Below are 18,570 nucleotides of genomic sequence, written 5' to 3' on the forward strand. Positions count from 1 at the left end.
GGCAAATAACATGAGAGTTGGAATGGTTGGAATAAAATGTGCAATATATATGGGAAAATCAATTCTATCAGCAGAAATTGGAGGGGGGGAATTCAGTCTGCACACTCAAAATCTGCATACAGTATAAAAATAAATGTGCTTTTTAAAATCCCAGTTTAAGAATCAGACAAATGTTGGATTAAATGTATGTAAAAATGAATTGGCCTTGAAACAAATTGATTTGACCATCCCTAAGTAACTGCGTGGGAAAGATGCCTCCTCTCCATGAGTGAAGTATTTTTATACCCCTTGTTCAAAATAGCTGTGAACAGCAAAATATTTTTCCAGCTGTTATTAAGCAAAGTTGTATAAATGTTTGCAGTCAAGAATTTCAATTTCTTTCAGAATGCAAATTCAGATTTGGTAAACAGAAAACTAAGTTTAGAAAGCTCAGATGCATTACTTTGCTGTGAAATGTGGCTTCAGGGATGCAGCAAACAGTGGGTGATTATAAATAGAATCTGATGTGGCAACATTTGTCTGAGAGTTTAACAAAAAGATTGCTTAAAGAAATATATGTGTATACTATACCCAATATTTCATTCATCTTATATGACTTTTATAAAGAAATATACAGTTAACATTGTTATAGTCTATACCAGGGGTCTGCAACCTTAAACACTCAAAGAGCCATTTGGACCCCTTTCCCACAGAAAAAAAACCACCGGGAGCCACAAAACCCTTCCCGTGCCTTTATGGAGTGGCCAAAAAACTAGCATATGTAGTTGAATTAAACATTCTGTTTTCTTCTGAAACTTTTCTTTTCTTGGATTTATCCATGGTTGGCTTACCGGGGGTTGAAAAGTTCAATAAATCTCGTGCCGGTGGGTGTCGCACATTGGCGGTTGTTATGCATATTTTGAGTGACAGGGAGCCGCAGCAGAGGGGTGAAAGAGCCACATGCGGCTCCAGAGCTGCAGGTTGCTGACCCCTGGGCTATACTGAAAATACTTCAAATGCTTGCAAAGATCTTTGATAGATTTTATCACTAAGATATGGAAGCTTGCTTTCCATAATAAAGTTCTTATTCAGCAGCCACCATTTCAATTATGCTTTTTGTTTAGCATAAGCAATTTCAAAGGGACTGCAAAATCATTGAAGCAATGTAATTACCTAATCATCCAATCAGATATCAAGAGCGCTGCACTTACTCTCAATGCGTACTTTCTTTTGCTCCTTGATTGTGATCTCTTTCTTTAGCATATCTAAGGAAACCAGCTGCTCTTCTCGTTCTTGAGTAAGCTTCACTAATTCCCTCTGTTGCTTCATCCAGTGTCTTTGGAGCTTCACTACCTCCCATTCCATTTCATCTATTTGTTTGGTGAGTTTTTTAATTTCAATTTCCAAAGGCCCCAATTCTTGTCCCTTGAATCAGGAATATATAATGATTTAGGTTTAGTTACTTGCAATTCAATACAGTTTGAAAAACACCTTCACTACTCAGGTAACAAAATGTCTGCAAGCAAACAAACAAGCTCAGAGAACACCAAGGACTCGAGTTCAACCCTGAACTACATACATTATTTTCCATTAATACCTAAAGTTCACTCGTGAATATCTTTTTTTTAATTTACTATAAAATACTTTGTCTTAGTTAGGGAATTCTTCCCAAAAATAGAAAATTACCCCTGTGCACTGGATACATTTATCAAGGACCCTAGAAGAATGAAAAACAAAGTATAGAAGGGAAAGCTAAATTGTTTGGCCTCCAATATTCATTCCAGTCCCTTAATCACAGCTGTGTTCTGAATCAATGGGAAAAAGAGGGAGGTGGCTTAGAATAACATAGTCAAGAGTATTCTAAGTGCTTATCTATCTCTTCCATAGGGATTCATTGATGTTGCTCTCCACAGCCTCAAGCTGAATCCATCCCATTTCCAACTTCTTTCTTTTGCTGGCAAATATTGGTCCAATTCTCAGCTCTGTTTAGTTTTAGGAAAATTAACCTGATGTTTGCTCCAAAGGTTTCAATTACAATTGGTATAACAGTGGATTTCGTTTTCCACAAGCATTCAGCTTTGATCTGCAAGTCCTGTATTTCATAATTTTCCAATTGTTTTTCCTCAATTTTAATATCACAGGAACATCGACGATTCAGACTTTTTTCTTTTTGTTAACTATTATATCAGGCATATTAAGAGCAAGAAGCTTGTTTGGATCTTAAAGTCCCATAAGATCTTAGGCCACTTATTTTTTAAAACCTTCTCAACTTGATGGTCCTAGTGGGTCTTGCTACATTCATATCCAAACTTCTGAGAAAGTTTCCAATGAATAATTTTGGCAAGTTGATCATAACAATGTTTATAATCAGTTTGTGTAATCTGTGGCAGTCACAGATCAGATGGTCAATTGTTCCATCCTTTTTACTACAAAGATGGCATTTGCTGTTTGTTACAGGCTGAATTTTCACTTTCATGCAATTAGTTGGCAAAGCTTGGTATTGAGCCACTAAAATAAAACTTTGAGTTTCTTTAATACTCCTGAACTTAACCAATTCTGTGGAGTTTTTATTGGATTTTCCTTCTACATTCTTCAAGCATTGACTATGTATTGGCATATTCTTCCAATTAACAAATTGATTTATTTCTTTTTTATAATCAGCCTTCACCCTTGTTTTCAAATGCTTTCCTTGATGGACTTCTTTCAATAAGGGTTCTTCACTTTTCTTCGTGTAATCATTTCAAACCATGCTTTGCTTCTTCCACAATTTTTTTTCATCTGTAGGAGTCATCTCTCTCCTTTAGCTCTTGACAAATACAGGCAATCAGTATCACTTTTCAGATGGAGAGAAAGGTACAGTGTCATTGGTTTTCTCAGTTTCCGATGCAAGTTATCAAGTTCCATCTGGATTCATTTAATTATTCCTGCTGTATACTGAATAACAGGGACTACTCAGGTATTGATTGCTTTAATAATGTTTCCACCTTGATTTGCTTAGCAGTTGGATAGAATAAATGCCAACATAAAGAAAGGTTACTGTGTGATGGTTAGAGTGTAGAACTGAATAGGGGATACCTTTAAATATCCTTACTAATTAATGAATATACTGGATATTTATGGGCTAGGGCTATCTTTTTTTTTTTTTAAGTTTTTTATTATATTTTTATTGTTAAGGAATAACAAAAAGGAAAAAAAAATCAATACAAAAAATCAACAGTACGGAAAGAAAAAAAAATTTTTTTTCCCCCAACGTGCTATACAAACGGAAAGGAAGTTTTAGGAACTTGAAGTCTTCAATTCTTCCAGAAATCTCTTTGATAAGGTACTGGTGGCGATTCATCCAATCTCCCAAGTGCAAAGTCCACAAATGGTTGCCAAGTGTTCCAAAAAACATTTTCTTTATATATACCACTTCTAATTTTAATATCACAAGTCAATTTATCATTTAATGTAAATTTCCATGTTTCATTATACCATTCTTCTAATTTTAAGTCAACATTTAATTTCCAATATCTAGCAATTATAATTCTCCCCATTATAACCAAAATCCTCACCAATTCTCTTTCTCCAGTTGTTAATGTTATTTCATTCAATATTAATAATAATATGGTTTCCAATTTCAATTTGACCCTCTTCTTAATTATTTCAAATATTTCATTTTCTATCCTAGACCAAAAAAGTTCAACCCCATTACATTTACACCACATATGAACATATGTCCCGAGTTCCACTTTACATCTCCAACACATTTTATCCACTTTATTATCCATTTGAAAAAGTCTTATTGGGGTCAAATACCACTTCCAAATAACTTTATAATTATGTTCTTTAATCCTTATTGATAATGTCCTCATTATTCTGCTAGCCGAATTCATATTCCAATTTTGATCAGAAATTTCAATACCCAGTTCTTTTACCCAATTCTCTTTCATTACCCTTTGTGAATTATTATCAGAGTTAATAATTTTATAAATTTTACTAACTAATCCCTTTGGCCCAATTTCATCTTTTATTATTCGAGATGTCAAATTTTCAAATTCCGTTTCCTTTCTACTCTCATCGTTCCTTTCTTTGCATTTCCTATTCCATTTATTCATTTGAATTCTTTCAAACCAATTAATGTTTAATTTTCCGTAAACTTCCTCTTTCCTCATTTCATTTTCTATAAATTTCAACCATTCACTAATTGTTTCCACTTTCTCTTCTATTATAATCCTCTCTCTGTTACTATTTAATTTCATTGGGCAATTCTCTTTCAGTTTACCTAAATACAATGCGTCTGGTATTAATTTTTTTGCTACTCTGTCCCAATTTTTAGTCAAACTATTTAACCAATAATTGCAAATTTTAACCTTACCTTTAAAATTTTCCAAAAGCCATTTGTAACCAAACTTCTTTATTTCCTTCATTTCCAAATTACCCCAAAGTTTAACATCTCCTTTTAAAATTTTTACTACTGTTTTTATATTAAATGCTCTATAATAGTTTAATAATTTTGGAATTCCTAAACCACCTTGTTTTTGGTTCTGATACCTCATTTTCTTAATCAGTCTTGGTTTTTTATCCCCATTACAAAATTTATCTAATTTTTTTTGATATACTTCAATGTCCTTCTTGGTTAAAAAAATTGGAAGCATCTCGAATAAAAAGTTAAATTTAGGAAGTAACATCATTTTACATAAAGCTACTCTACCAAACCAAGATAACTTGAGTTTTTTATATTTCCCAATTTTCTCTTCAATTTCTTTTGTTACTATGTCATAATTTAGTTTCTTTAAATTTTTAATTTTAAGTGAAAGTATAATACCTAAATATCTTAAATTATCATTTATCCTAATTCCAAATTGATTTTGTAATTTTTCTAATTTATTTTCCCTATCAATTTCCATTAATAATTCTGATTTTGCCCAATTTACTTTCAAACCAGTCATATCTTCAAATTCTTCCAAATGTATTTGAACTCTTTTTATATCATTTGTAATATTATTTAAAATGACAAGAGTGTCATCTGCATATAAATTAACTTTGACGCCTTTATAACCTATTAATTCTGAATCCTCTTCAATCAAAGTTGTTAAAATTTCCATTGCTAATAAAAATAGGGTCGGAGACAGAGGACAACCCTGTCTTGTCCCTGCTTCCAAATTTATATCTTGTGTAAATATACCATTTACCTTCACTCTTGCCGTACCCCTCTGGTACAATTTGGAAATAATATGAATAAATTTATTACCAAATCCTAATGCAGAAATCATTTCTTTTATAGTATCCCATTGTATAGAATCAAAAGCTTTAAAAATATCCAAGGCAAGAATACCTATCTTATCACCATTATTCTCAGCAATATCAATAACATTTAATACTCTTCTAACTAAATCACACATATAACGCCCTTTAACAAAACCTACTTGATTATGGTTTATATATTTATCTATAAAATTATTCAATCTATTTGCTACAATTGCAGTAAATATCTTAGCATCTTGGTTAATCAAGGAAATGGGCCGATAGGATTCAATTTTTTCTAGATCTTTACCTAGGGCTAGGGCTATCTTTAAGCTCAACAGAATTGATATAAAAAATGAGAGAGCAAGCCATATATATTACCCTGAGCAACCCAAGAAAAAAACATACCCCAAGTTGAGAAATCATCATTTCCAATTTCTTATTGTACAAGTTGATGGCACCCTGTTTGCGTCCAATCAGGAGGTTACGTTTAGCAATTTCAGTCTCGCTATGACTGATCTCGCTGTTTAACTCATCCAATTCCTTGTCCAGTTCTGAAAGAGTCTTCTGAAACATGTTCAGCCTACTATTTGTATTTGTTATGTCCAATGAAGTTTGAGCCGTTTCATTTTCAAGTTTGGTAAGCTGTGTATCCTAGGGATTACAAGAAAAGGGAGATCAGAAAAAGACATCTCTGTACGGATAGCTAAATAAGTATTTCAGTGCTGTTAACAAATATGTATTACTAATGGAAAGCCTGGCTGCAGTCACAGTATTATTTTAGACTGTAGCTGAACAAAAATTTCCCAAATCATAGCAAGAACACAAAAGGGCAGGAAAAAAAGCACAATGCTAGAATACTGAGAGATAAAAAATATCCACTTACTCTTTCCAATATGTAACTGCACACATTGGTTTCACTGGGTACATTTTAACAAATGTTATTTGAGAGCCAATAATAAATAATAAATCACAATAATATAATAATATTACTGTAAATAAATCTCTATCACAAATTTAGGTTAGCCTGTAACCATAAAAAGCCAGGAGAGCCAGGACTCACACTATAGTGGATGCTGTCCACTTCCTTAAACCACACAGACTCAAAAGAATCCCAGATAATATTGCAAGACACTATTATGTACATTGTGAATACAAATCAGGACAAATCTGATTAATTTCACTTTTAGTCATGGTGGCCTTGGGGAATATTTTTTCAACCTACAATTCCACAAAAGGTCCAGGTTAGTTTAAATAAGGATGCTGGATAGCACACTGCAGATGCAATAAGGTTAGAGAAATAATTATATTTCAGTATCTTATTGCCAATATGTGAGCCCAAATCTAAACTGATACCTCTGTCTAGTCATGTTCACACTTCTGATGTGTCTTCTGTCACTTTACCTTCCAGAGTTCCTCTATGAACCACAGGGCATATTTAGACCTGCACACTGGAGGGGATACTCAGGAATGATTTCATCCAACGTTCTTGCCAATTTTCTTGTTCAGAGTTTGGTAAGAGGAGTGGCAAAACTGGTTGAACTGGTCATTCAAAAACTCCCCAAGCACCAGTTGGAAACTAATAGAATCCATAAAGTGTCAGAAGTGGCCAAATTAATTTGTCTTCCTTTCTTGCAATGGTTGGTAATGGAGCAAGGTTCTGGATGACCAAAAAGTGACAAAGGACTGTCCATGGTGAAGGATTTAAAAAAAAAAAGACCCTATATGGAAATGATAAATCAACTGTCCCAAAATTAAAACTAGATCAAGCGTGTACCTTTATGGATTGGACTAGATACTACAAGGTCAAACCCATGGTTGTTATGGCTGCCATGAAATCCTGAGAAAAATTCCCACTCAGGAGGTTTAAAATCCCCAAGAATCTTAAGCATCGGGGACTCAAGCACTAGCTCAGATACCAGTTTAAGGATGTTTCTTTTCTAATCTCCAATATTGGTACTAGTGGTGAGGTTTATGCTGTTTCTTGAAGTTTTATCCACAGAAGATAGTATTCTGTTTATCAGAAAGATCATGGTTTTAATTTTTATATCAGAACTGGTCAATTCAGAATCTTCATTCTACTTGCAGAAATTGCAAAGCCTTATTTGTGTCAGTTGGGCCCTGAGATCACAAAAGCTTGCTCAGAGCATGGTTCCAGCCCCAAATAATAAAGTTCTGACACGTGTCTCAAACTTCATTGTGGATCTTTTCTTTATCAATAAAACATAATCCTCAGTTATCAATCACTTCAAAATTATGATGGCACTGAAAAAGGAGACTTACAACTAGTCCTTTAAGTTGTGGCCATCATGGACATGATCATGATTTGGGTGCCAAGCAACCAGTGAGTATTTACAATAGTTTCAGTGTCCTGCCCAACTACAACCTTCACAGCCAGCAAAGTCAACAGGGAAGGAAGTTGCAAGCCATGGGCATGTGATGTCATACTTAATGACCCACAGTGATTCACTTAACAACTGCAGCTAGAACTAATACAAGTTGGCATGGTCACATGACATTTCATATAACAACTGTACTGCTTAGTGATGGAGTTGCCACTCCCATTTGGGGACACTAAGTGAGAACTACCTACAATTCTTTGTTAGTGAGAGTTATTCTTATGGAGCACCTGTTCTAGCATCTTCATCTGCAAGAAGACAATAATTAAAACCGGCAAATAATTCATATTTTGGTAATGTTTTCCTTGCGTTAATCACAGGGGTGTCAAACTTGCGACAACACGTCGTCATGGGACGTATCGCAACTTTTTTCCCTTTTGCTAAAATGGTGGTGGGCGTGGCCAGTGCTTGACGGATCTGGCCTGCAGGATGTGAGTTTGACACTCCTGCTTTAAAACAATCCAGGTTTAGTAAAATAGAAAGTCAACTAACAGGAGAATTCCTGCTAAATATACCACTACTTATAGGTATATGCAAATGCAAATACTTTTTCATTGTATAATAAGGAAAACTACTGTATGTTCATGCACAATAGGAAAAATTACCATACTCTAGCACCACTGTAATCATTGCAACTTCCACTAAGAATATTTCTCCACTTTGTACTTTTTTTGGTGAAAAAGGGTGATATCTTGAGGCTAATCAAACTTTATTTTCATGTTTCAGCTGATGCTTTCTGTTCTTGAAATTGAAAGCCATCAGAGATTAAATCTAAAGCTAGAAGGAACAAAATCATTTTTTAAAATTGATTTAACAGGGCTTCCTGTAGCAAAGCAGGAAGTATTGTTTTAAGAACATATCTTTATTTATTTGGTGGTAAGTGGAACTATACTTCAATCTGAAAATATTATGAATTATGAACATGATAGAGAGAGAGAGAGAGAGAGAGAGAGAGAGAGAGAGAGAGAGAGAGAGAGAGAGAGAGAGAAACTTCACATACTTAAATACCTCGTTCCCGTCAGCCCCAAATATGGAGGTGCTTTACGTACCAAAGTCAACATTGTATTCTGAAGTTTAGCTCTTAGTTGTAAAAAATATTTTGCTGCTTTATTTGATATCATCTGTTCCTGCAACTGGGTCATGATCTCATTTTCCTTATCCTGCTTGGTTTGTGATCCTTTCTCGAGTTCTCTGCGAAGAACCACCAATTCATTCATGCGAGCTGCTCGATCCTGGAATGGGAAATAGGAAACTTTTAGAAAGCAGATGACTGTAAACAGAGTAGAGGGCAGAATTATGAATTATGATGAGCCATATTTGATGGTAAGAAACCACACTTAATTATTACCACAATTTATATAATTGCCTCTCCTACTGTAGTCTCTAGTAGGAGAGGCAATTATATAAAATGACCAGAAACATGCTATACCAATGTTCAGGGCCAGAATTTCAGCTTTATCTTTCTTTCTCTATTGTTGTTTTTTTATGAAAATATATTGAAACTATTGGGAAGCTTATATTAATATTTAAAATGGCAGAAAATGTGTGGCCTAATCTTCAGCAATGATGTTTTGAAAGATCTTTGGAAGAACCATTTCAGTCCTGGCTGTCCAATCAAACACTACAAGTAAACAAATAGCAAATGTTAGTCTCAAAATCTTACTGCAGATGTCCTATTGAGGGCCTGCTCTGTCTCCTGAAGGGTACGGGTATAAGTGCCAAATTCCACTTTCATGGCATCTTGTTTAGACAAGTTCTGTGCTATCAGCTTTCTGCTTGTGTTGGCATCGTTCTCTGAACGGTTCAGGATAGAAGCCAACAATTCATTCCTCTCTTCCTCCTTGGTGATAGACTTCTTATAGACCTCAATTTCAGCCTCCAAAGATTTGAGTTTATGTCTGGAATCTCTGCGGGGCAAAAAAAAAAAAAAGAATAATTTGGAGCAAAATAATTTCTACAAATGTCTCTGCTTTCAAATAAATTATTTTGGAAATAATTAGAAAACCACAGTGGCTCTTTCAACATCTTCCTAGGCCACTGCTTCTTTGAAGTCAGGCAAACAAAGCAGTGGTGGGTTTCTCCCGGTTCTGTCCGGTTCTATAGAACCAGTAGTAAAAGTGGCGGGAGGCTCTGCCCACCTGCCCAGATGTCATAATTGATGATCTGTGCATGTGTTCCCGTTGCGAACCGGTAGTAAAGATAAGTAGAACCCACCCCTGATACAAAGGTATTGTTCCGTCCTTAACTTGTATTATAAACAGTAATATAATAAAATGCAAAATAAAATCTATATCTTGAACTCTAGTGATTTCATAGAAAACATCAGTAAAAGGTTTTTTGGTAGAAGTATGTAAATTATTTCCTATTGTTTTCTTTTGGGATATTGTTTTGACTCCCCAGTTTGGTCTACAACTCAGATGTTTCCTGATGCTCTCCATTCCAAATATCAGTCAGCCCAACCTGCGTAACTTCCAAGTCCACACAGTCAATCAAGTGCTGCCATATGCTGAGATTCTACAGTACAAGCATCTAATAGTTATATGCATTTCTAGATTCCAGTAATTCTTGTAACCACATAGAACAAATTCTGTTACTACATATCCAGGAAATCAAAAGTAGACTATAGTATCCCTACATGGCAACCGTTCAGGTTCTCCCTCAAGATTTCCAGTAGGAAATCTTTCAACTGAAAACTACTTTTTAAATTTATAATAAACAATTTAAGCCCTTTATATCTATCCTAGTTCCTGGATTTTTTAAAAAAAGACTGTGCCTTCTTTTATGAAACATTTGAATAATACCTCTGCAGCCTCATCATCTTCAGGGTCGACACTTTGCTTTGCTCAGGTTAAGCCCAACCAACATGACTTGTTTGCCACAATTTTGGTGAGTGTATTCGGCCCTTTCTGACACCACTCAGAATTTTTTTTAAAAATAGAACATCCATATTAAGTATTCCAAATAAGTCTGATTGGAGTTGAATAACACAGAACTACTAATTATCAGATCTTGGAAAAGGAGAAGGAAACTTGGAAAGAAATTATTATCTTCATTATCATCACTATTCCCATAAAACAACATTTCTGCAGCAACATTTCACTTATAAGACAAGATCTATGTACTATTACAAAAGGCAAGGCAAAAGCAGGGTTAAAAAGTCCTTATAAATGAAATATAGTAATTAAAATATTTTATTCAACTTTCTATAAATAATATTTCAATTTCACTTTGTATGTATAAATGCAACTATGTGTGCATGTGTGTTTGTGTGTATATGTATATAACTTTGCCTGAAATTAGCCTCATGCCAAATTGCAGCCTAGATGACAAGGAAGCCTAACTCTAATTTTACTTTCTCACTACTGTACTGGCAGTAGAAATTTTCTTCCCTAAAAGTTATCCTGGCAAACAATCCAATGTAAAACAAACTAAGGCTACTATTAAAGTTGTTCTAAAGCTAAGCTTTATACCAAATTTAACCACCACCCAAATAACAGACATCCTTAAAGAAAAATGGGGCAGGCAATTTACTAAACAGAGCCATATGTTTGATGAATAAAGTCTGAAGGAATATCTTTTTTCTCATACTGTTTTTTTCCCCACAGCAATGATCTGTTAAGAATCTGCTTATTTTCTTTCTCCACTTATTTTTCTGCAATTGAGAAAGAGATGGCCAACAGCTATGCCTTTGTAGCTATCTTGAGAATATTCTAGATTAGTGGTTCTCAACCTTCCTAATGCCGTGACCCTTTAATACAGTTCTTCATGTTGTGGTGACCCCCAACCATAAAATTATTCCTAAAACCATTGAAAATATGTGTTTTCCGATGGTCTTAGGCGGCCCCTGTCGTGACCCCCAGGTTGAGAACCACTGTTCTAGATGCTTAAGTTTTCATTTGTCTTTCTGGAAGGTAACTAACACTCCAAGAAACTGCTTATTAACATAATTACCTTAACGCTTCTTGCATGGCAGCATATGCCTCATCACGGCGCTTCATCCCAGTCAAACTGACAGTCCATTGGTGCATTAGTTGCTTTTTCTCCAAGTTAATAGCTTGTATCTCTATACTTGCCTGCAAAGACAAGGTAATGAAAGACTATAGGGCTATGTGGGAAAATATACATTTTCTTTCTGCTGACTTCTGCCTCTTCTCTTTCTATAGAGCTCAATGCCAGAGTTGTAAATTCTTATTATCTGCATTTTCATATTTTAGATAAGATGAAATTAAACCTAATCAGCAACAAACACAAATTTATATCTAAAAATTGAAGGAATTAAAAATACCTATTATATCCTGCACAGTGCTGGCTGCTGCTACAAGTAGGCAGCTGGTGGCAATCATATTATGAGAAGGATTTAACATGTCTGCCTTGTTTCTCTACTAATCAATCCATAGATTCCCAAATAATCATCCATCCGGTCTCCTTGTATGCACAGCAAGATATAGTTTGCCCCAGAGGATTATAAACTACTATGGCAGTATGTGTACACATATTTTCAACTTTTAACTGAAAGACAGATTATGAAGGCAGTGTACATTTAAAATATACTAAATGTGGTTTGATAAATAGGTGTCACTTAAAGCCTCATCTGGACAGTTGCTATCTCTACCATCTCCATCAGTCTCTATCTCACTCAGGGATTATAACAAAGTAATCCTATTAAACATTACTGTAATCTGTAATTCATTAAAGAAGTTCTAGCTGTAGGGAAAAAAATGAGATAACTTCTTACCTCTCCTACTTCTTGCCGTGTTATCCTGGTATCTTCTGCCTGAGCCATGTACTGTGCATCATAAAGAGCAATCTGTTCCTCTAGTTCATTAGCTCTTCTTGTTAAGCGGTCGACATGAAGGTCCTAGGAAATTCAGATCATCTCATGATACTAGCATGGGCACTCTTCCTATGCACTTAGTCTAGATAATGAGCAAGATAAGAGAAACAGCTGCATGCATGCTCTCTATATGCCCCACAGGTAGTCTATGATTTTTGAGTCTTCACTTAACAATAGATCAGAATTTATGATGGCCTCAGAAAAAATAACTTATGACCTGTCCTCAAAGTTACAACTGTTGTCCCAGCTCCACAATCACATGATCACAATTTAAGCACAATTTACAATGAAGATCCTTGCAGTCACGTGATTATGATTTGCAACCTTCCCAGCCAGTTTCTGACAAGCAAAGTCAATTAGGGAAGCGAGGGTCCCTTAATGACCATGTGATTCCCTTAATGACCACATGATTTTCTTAACGTCAGAAGTACAAATAGTCATAAAATTAGGTCTGGTCACATGATGACTCAATGACTGCATCTTTTAGTGATCAAAATTCTGGTCCAATTATGGTCATAAAACAAGGACTACCTGTATGTTCAGTATGTTTGAATAACTACTATACTCTCTGGGGACTTTTTCAGTATTCTTTATAGGTTTTTTTGCCCGTATTCATTTTAATGAAGTAAGCTTTACAGACAAAATACCTTTGCAGTCTTATACACAATTATTAGTTGTTTGTGAAGTGAGGTCCCAACACAGTGGCCAGGTGCCAATGGAAGGCTTGCTTAGAGACACTCACAACTTTAGATCATTAGCAAAAGCCATGTCAAAATAAGTAATAAAGTCATAGGACTTTCTAATTCTATAACATTTACATCTACAATATTTTGGCACTAGGAGAGTTTGTAATTCCATATGAACTAAAAGATGGAGAAAAAAGATTAGGTTCAAAAGGTTCAAAAATACAGTACACGTACTCTCTTTGCAGTCAAACTCTCCCAACATTAGCTCTAAATAGGACTTTTTTTCCTGTTTGATATGATTGTTATAAAAATAGGTGAAATCAGTTCAATCAATTAGAAGTGATATGTTGATAATTAAAATTATAAAATTTATTAATTTCCGTTTAACAGCACTGGAGGCAAAAAATACATACATACAGATCTGCTAATACATGAAATGAAGTCAAGCCTTATCACTATGCATGTTGTCACTTTAAAGGACAGTTGCATTAGAGAGTAAAATATCAATGTCATGATTCTGAATGCAACTTACATTTAAAATGCCCCCCTTAAGTATAACATGCTGTACTTTTATTTTGCAGGGGATACACCTGCAACCTAAAACAGTAGTATTTATTCTACAAGATCTGAACTCTAGTTAATTCCTTTTGCAGCGTATATAATAACAGATTAATTTTGTCTGAAGAAATACTGGACAGCACTAGACATTTTTCCTGTTCTTGTAATTTGTAAAATAAAATTAATATAGATTGTGATAATTCTCAGGAATCACACTATAAAGATGACAATTAAAGTGCAGTGAAGTGCAGCTAAGACTTACGCAATAATACAAGAGAGGCAAATGCAGCCTTTATTATTATATAAACATAACTGTGTGAGTCATAATGAAACTAATACAAATGATGCCATTACATAGTGTTGTCATTTGCGCAACGACATCATTTGTACAAAATATTCTCATGGCTTGTAATAGATGCCAAATGAAGATGGCACAAGACTTGAATGGGTCAATAAAGTTCACCAAAGAAATAAGTCCTGAGGTTGATTTCTATGGAACAGTAACGACAAACAAAGCCATCTCTAAGAACAGAGAGCATGAAAAATGATATGAGAAGTGGCTAACAGAAAATAAACCTGAGCAGGTTTAAGAGAGGAAAAGGCAAGGTGCACAGAAAGGAGAGTTCTAAAATGGGACTATTGCTAAATACCTGCTTTTGTTTTTCCACTTCCGCATACATCCTCTCCACTTCAGCCTTTTTTACAGTTCTCTTCATTACAGCTATATCATCACGGACATCTTGGTCCATGTTCTGCATGTAGAAAAGGCGCAGGGACAGATTTTCGATCTCCATCTGAACTAATGAAACTAAGGGGAAAAATTGAGAAATTACACACATATGCACACGCACACAAACCTTTGGAGCTTGTGTCAAGCCCCTTCTAATGATGAAAGAACTAAGGAAAGCAGCATGCCATGGAAACTTAATATACAGGAGAAGGACATGACTCTTAGATTTCAGCTTCAAAGTAAGAATTATATAAAATTATATTGTATATGTGTTTGTGTATAATATTTTATACATTATATAAAGACTGAAATATAGATTCAAGCTTATATAATATATAAGACAAAAACAAACTATTATATACTCTCCAAACATTAACATATTTTCCTCCCGGATAAAGCATGTGTTTTTGCAAGATAAGTATAGCTAACTTTTAATTATAATTACACTGCTATGTTATACAAAATAAATACAATCATATTCTGGTTTGCTTTGAGACAAACACAACTGATTAGGAATTCTATGTATTCAGAGCATGTTTCCATTTCACAACAGATCAATCCCCAAATTATTGAATTAAAATTTATTAAGCAGTAGCTAATGTAGAATAAGACAACTTTGCAACAGTGGAATTGATCACCTGTTTTCCGTTCCTCCTGGGTGCCGTGGAATGTCTTCTTATACGCATCTCTAAGGTCATGCAACTCCTCCTCTAGCTGTCGCCGTGCCATGGCAATCTGAGAATGGCAACTGTGGTTCTTTTCTAATTCCATCTGCAGCCGGGCCAAATGCTGCTGAAAGCCATACAGGAGCACACCAAGTTCTTCCCTCTGCTTTTTTCCACTCTTTATGGCTACTGCCTGCAATCAGGAGAAAGAGGAAATGAGCCAGCAAAAATGCCAAGATATGAGCAGAAATAAGTTCCAAGCAAAAAAATCATACCAACTCTTGCATTTCATCAGTAAGCTTTCCTTTTTGTTTGCTGAGATAGGTTTTCAAAGCAGACTGGAATCTTTTCATTAAGGGCTAAAGAAACAAGGAAGAATATATTAATATATTTCCCAAGCAAAAAAAAAATGACTCCAATGCAAATAACTGTATTTTAACAAATATTTTCTTCTGGATAGTTTCTTGGTCCCAATCTCATGAATGGCAATAGTTTGTTCGCATGACGAAATAAAAACTAGACTGAATAGCTTAGGATCACACTGAAGAACCAGCTTTCCCATCTTCCCATTTTCACTTATGACAAATTGATAATATATTCATTGCAATAAAGAATTACCCAAGCTAAAAATGTTTCTTCCAAAATGTTGCAGTTGGAAGACATGGTCTTCACAGGTTCAGAGGTCATCATAATTTTGTAACAAATTTCAAAAATAAATGATAACTTCATTAAAGCAAAATAAGGTCATATTCTAAAACTATGGTAGCATCTCTACCAGTGATGACTAGTCATTTAGGATGGGGAAGATGATAAGAATATGTTGTGCAGTAGAAGCTTTCAGCTAGCATCCCTATAGCCTATCTTGGCCTAGATCAGTGTTTTTCAACCTCAGCAACTTTAAGATGTGGGTGCTTCAATTCCCAAAATTCCCCAGCCAGCATCCTAAAGTTGCTTAAATATGTCTTAAAATTGATGAAATTGAGAAACATTGGTCTACATGAAGGAAATTATGCGGTGTGCCACCAAAGGCCATGTCATACTTCACTGATAATTAGTGGTGTCACACCATGGGCGTGAAATCCTTTAATTCCTCTCCCACCCCTTTGGAAGGATAGTATAGCACTACTTTCTATATTAAGTTTAACTTGAATAATTTTTATGACATTTGCTGTCCATTTTGTAATTATTAGCACTATAGTCTTTATAGAGTTTTCTTACGTGATTTGGATCTAACACAACCAGCTGAATTTCTCCCCCTGCCTCTTCGATGCCCAGTTCCTGCCCTGCATAATGTGCCATAAATTCTCCATCCGACTGTTCTGTGGGGCCAAGCCTACTGACTTCAGAAGCCATCTGCTGAACAGCAGAATCAAGATGGGAAGGGAAAACGGTTGATCGAGTGACCTCTGTATATAAAGAAAAAAGGAACAATACCAGAGACAGCAAGCTCTTTAGTTTACACATGAAAATTCTCCAAAAATGCTTTGCTTCAAATAACACTCATTTATGTAATGATTATGATATTATAACAAATATAAAGCATAATCAAAGAAGGCCATTAACACAGGGGAACTGAAAATAGATACAATTTGTGTCACTTTGACAAAAGTGCATTTTGCCATGCTTCATTTTTTTGGAAGAAAGAAAGGGAAACCTGTTGCAATCCAGGCTCCCATCTCATGATCTTAAACAGTGATTAGACTGAATTGTTGGAGCTTTTTAGAATTCAGGATGACAAAATAGGAATTTTTTAGTTAATTTCATTGTAATATATATATATATATATATATATATATTAATGACATTTAGTGACACTTTGCTCTGTTTTAGTTGCTGTGTTTTCAAATGCTATACAGAATGTTCTATTTATTTTTATGATTATCATAATTCATTTTAAGTAGATAGAATAGAAATAAATTGAATTCAATAAATATACAAATCCTACATATATCAAACAATGTATCTTTTTCTAATGATTCTTCTGGATTATACATGAACAAAATTCCTTGTTCTATTTTTATTGCATTATTTTCCACTTGCCTATTTTTATTTCATTTCTATTCATCTATTTACTATATATTTTTATTATATTATATTGATTATTGCTATTTTTGAAATTTGATCTATACTGCTTTATGTAGCTTAGTGTGAGAATAAATACTGTACATGCTAACATAAAGAAACATCAATGTGTATGCTATTCATGTTCACTTACACAAAACTCTTAGTTGAATTCCTGACCTCCTATATCCGTGATGGCGAACCTATGGCACGTGTGCCACAGATGGCACACGGAGCCATATCTGTGGGCACGCGAGTGTTGCCCTAGTTCAGCCTCCAGCTGATTTCCGGGCCCACCAGAAGTCAGGAAATGGGTTGTTTCCGGCCTCTGGAGGGCCTCCGGGGTGGTGGGGAAGGCCGTTTTCGCCCTCCCCAGGCTCCTAGAAAGCCTCTGGCTTTCTAGGAGCCTGGGGGATGGGGCGTGGGGATGCATTGAATTATGGGTGTGGGCACTCACGCACGCAACTCCTCTGCGTTCCCCCCGCTTTTGGCACGCAATGGCAAAAAGGTTAGCCATCACTGTCCTATATATTCAGTATATAGGTAGATAAGAATGTAATATCTATTAATTCTTTTCCAAATTATCAAGATTCTCAAAACACTTTCAAATACCAGACATCATATTTTAATAACAATAAAATAAAGCAACCAATAATGGAGAATTTGATTTAGTGTTCTTTTCAAGCAGGAATAAGCAGGAGTAAAGATTTTTGAACTGTGCCTCAATGGCAAAGATTCAGTTGGATCTAAGAAATATATTAGTACTATATAACAATACTATGAGTCATGGTGGTGCAGTGGTTAGAGTGCAGTACTGCAGGCTACTTCTGCTGACTGGCAGCTGACGACAATTTGGCAGTTCAAATCTCACCAAGTTCAAGGTTGACTCAGCCTTCCATCCTTCCAAGGTGGGTAAAATGAGGACCCAAATTATTGGGGGCAATATGCTGACTCTGTAAACCGCTTAGAGAGAGCTGTAAAGCACTGTAAAGCGGTATATAAGTCTAAGTGCTATTGCTATAATATCATTCTAGCAAAATAGGAGCTAACCTGACATTGCAGAGTGGTCCACGTGCATTGGAAATTCAGATTTTACACTGCTGATTCCAGAAGATGGCAGAGAGATTGTTACTTCACTAGAAAGAGCACTCTCCATACTTTTCTCTCCAGAAACATCAAGCTTTTTCAAAACAGAAAAAACTGTTATCAGAAGACAACTTCAAAAAGAAGTGTTCATGGTAAGAATGACTGATACTATATAGTTTCTACTTGAATTTGTCATAGGAAATAAGAATGAAAGTTACTTATGATTTCCTGAAGGAATGGGACAGTGGTTTAAAAATGTAATTAATATGGACAATAGGTGGCTTTTGATGCCCTTTTTATTTTATTTTATTTTACAAACTTGTGTGCCATTTACTTCCAAATGCTT

At 35.1% G+C, this 18,570-nt stretch overlaps 1 protein-coding gene across 1 annotated transcript in view; it reads right to left on the reverse strand.

Annotated features, from left to right (window-relative positions):
• Window positions 1–18,570, reverse strand: part of CCDC40 (coiled-coil domain 40 molecular ruler complex subunit) — a 43,619-nt gene that overhangs the window by 18,431 nt on the left and 6,618 nt on the right. The window contains exons 4-14 of the mRNA XM_034412812.2: window positions 18,189–18,318; window positions 16,296–16,483; window positions 15,353–15,436; window positions 15,051–15,270; window positions 14,333–14,490; window positions 12,340–12,462; window positions 11,556–11,677; window positions 9,268–9,511; window positions 8,654–8,836; window positions 5,614–5,859; window positions 1,191–1,404 (exon numbers count right to left, since the gene is read on the reverse strand). Coding sequence (XP_034268703.2) covers window positions 1,191–1,404; window positions 5,614–5,859; window positions 8,654–8,836; window positions 9,268–9,511; window positions 11,556–11,677; window positions 12,340–12,462; window positions 14,333–14,490; window positions 15,051–15,270; window positions 15,353–15,436; window positions 16,296–16,483; window positions 18,189–18,318 — 1,912 coding nt within the window. The remainder of the gene's footprint in view (window positions 1–1,190; window positions 1,405–5,613; window positions 5,860–8,653; window positions 8,837–9,267; window positions 9,512–11,555; window positions 11,678–12,339; window positions 12,463–14,332; window positions 14,491–15,050; window positions 15,271–15,352; window positions 15,437–16,295; window positions 16,484–18,188; window positions 18,319–18,570) is intronic.

This window comes from Pantherophis guttatus, chromosome 2, assembly GCF_059756535.1.
Source record: "Pantherophis guttatus breed Tessera chromosome 2, ASM5975653v1, whole genome shotgun sequence".
Taxonomy (NCBI): Eukaryota; Metazoa; Chordata; class Lepidosauria; order Squamata; family Colubridae; genus Pantherophis; species Pantherophis guttatus.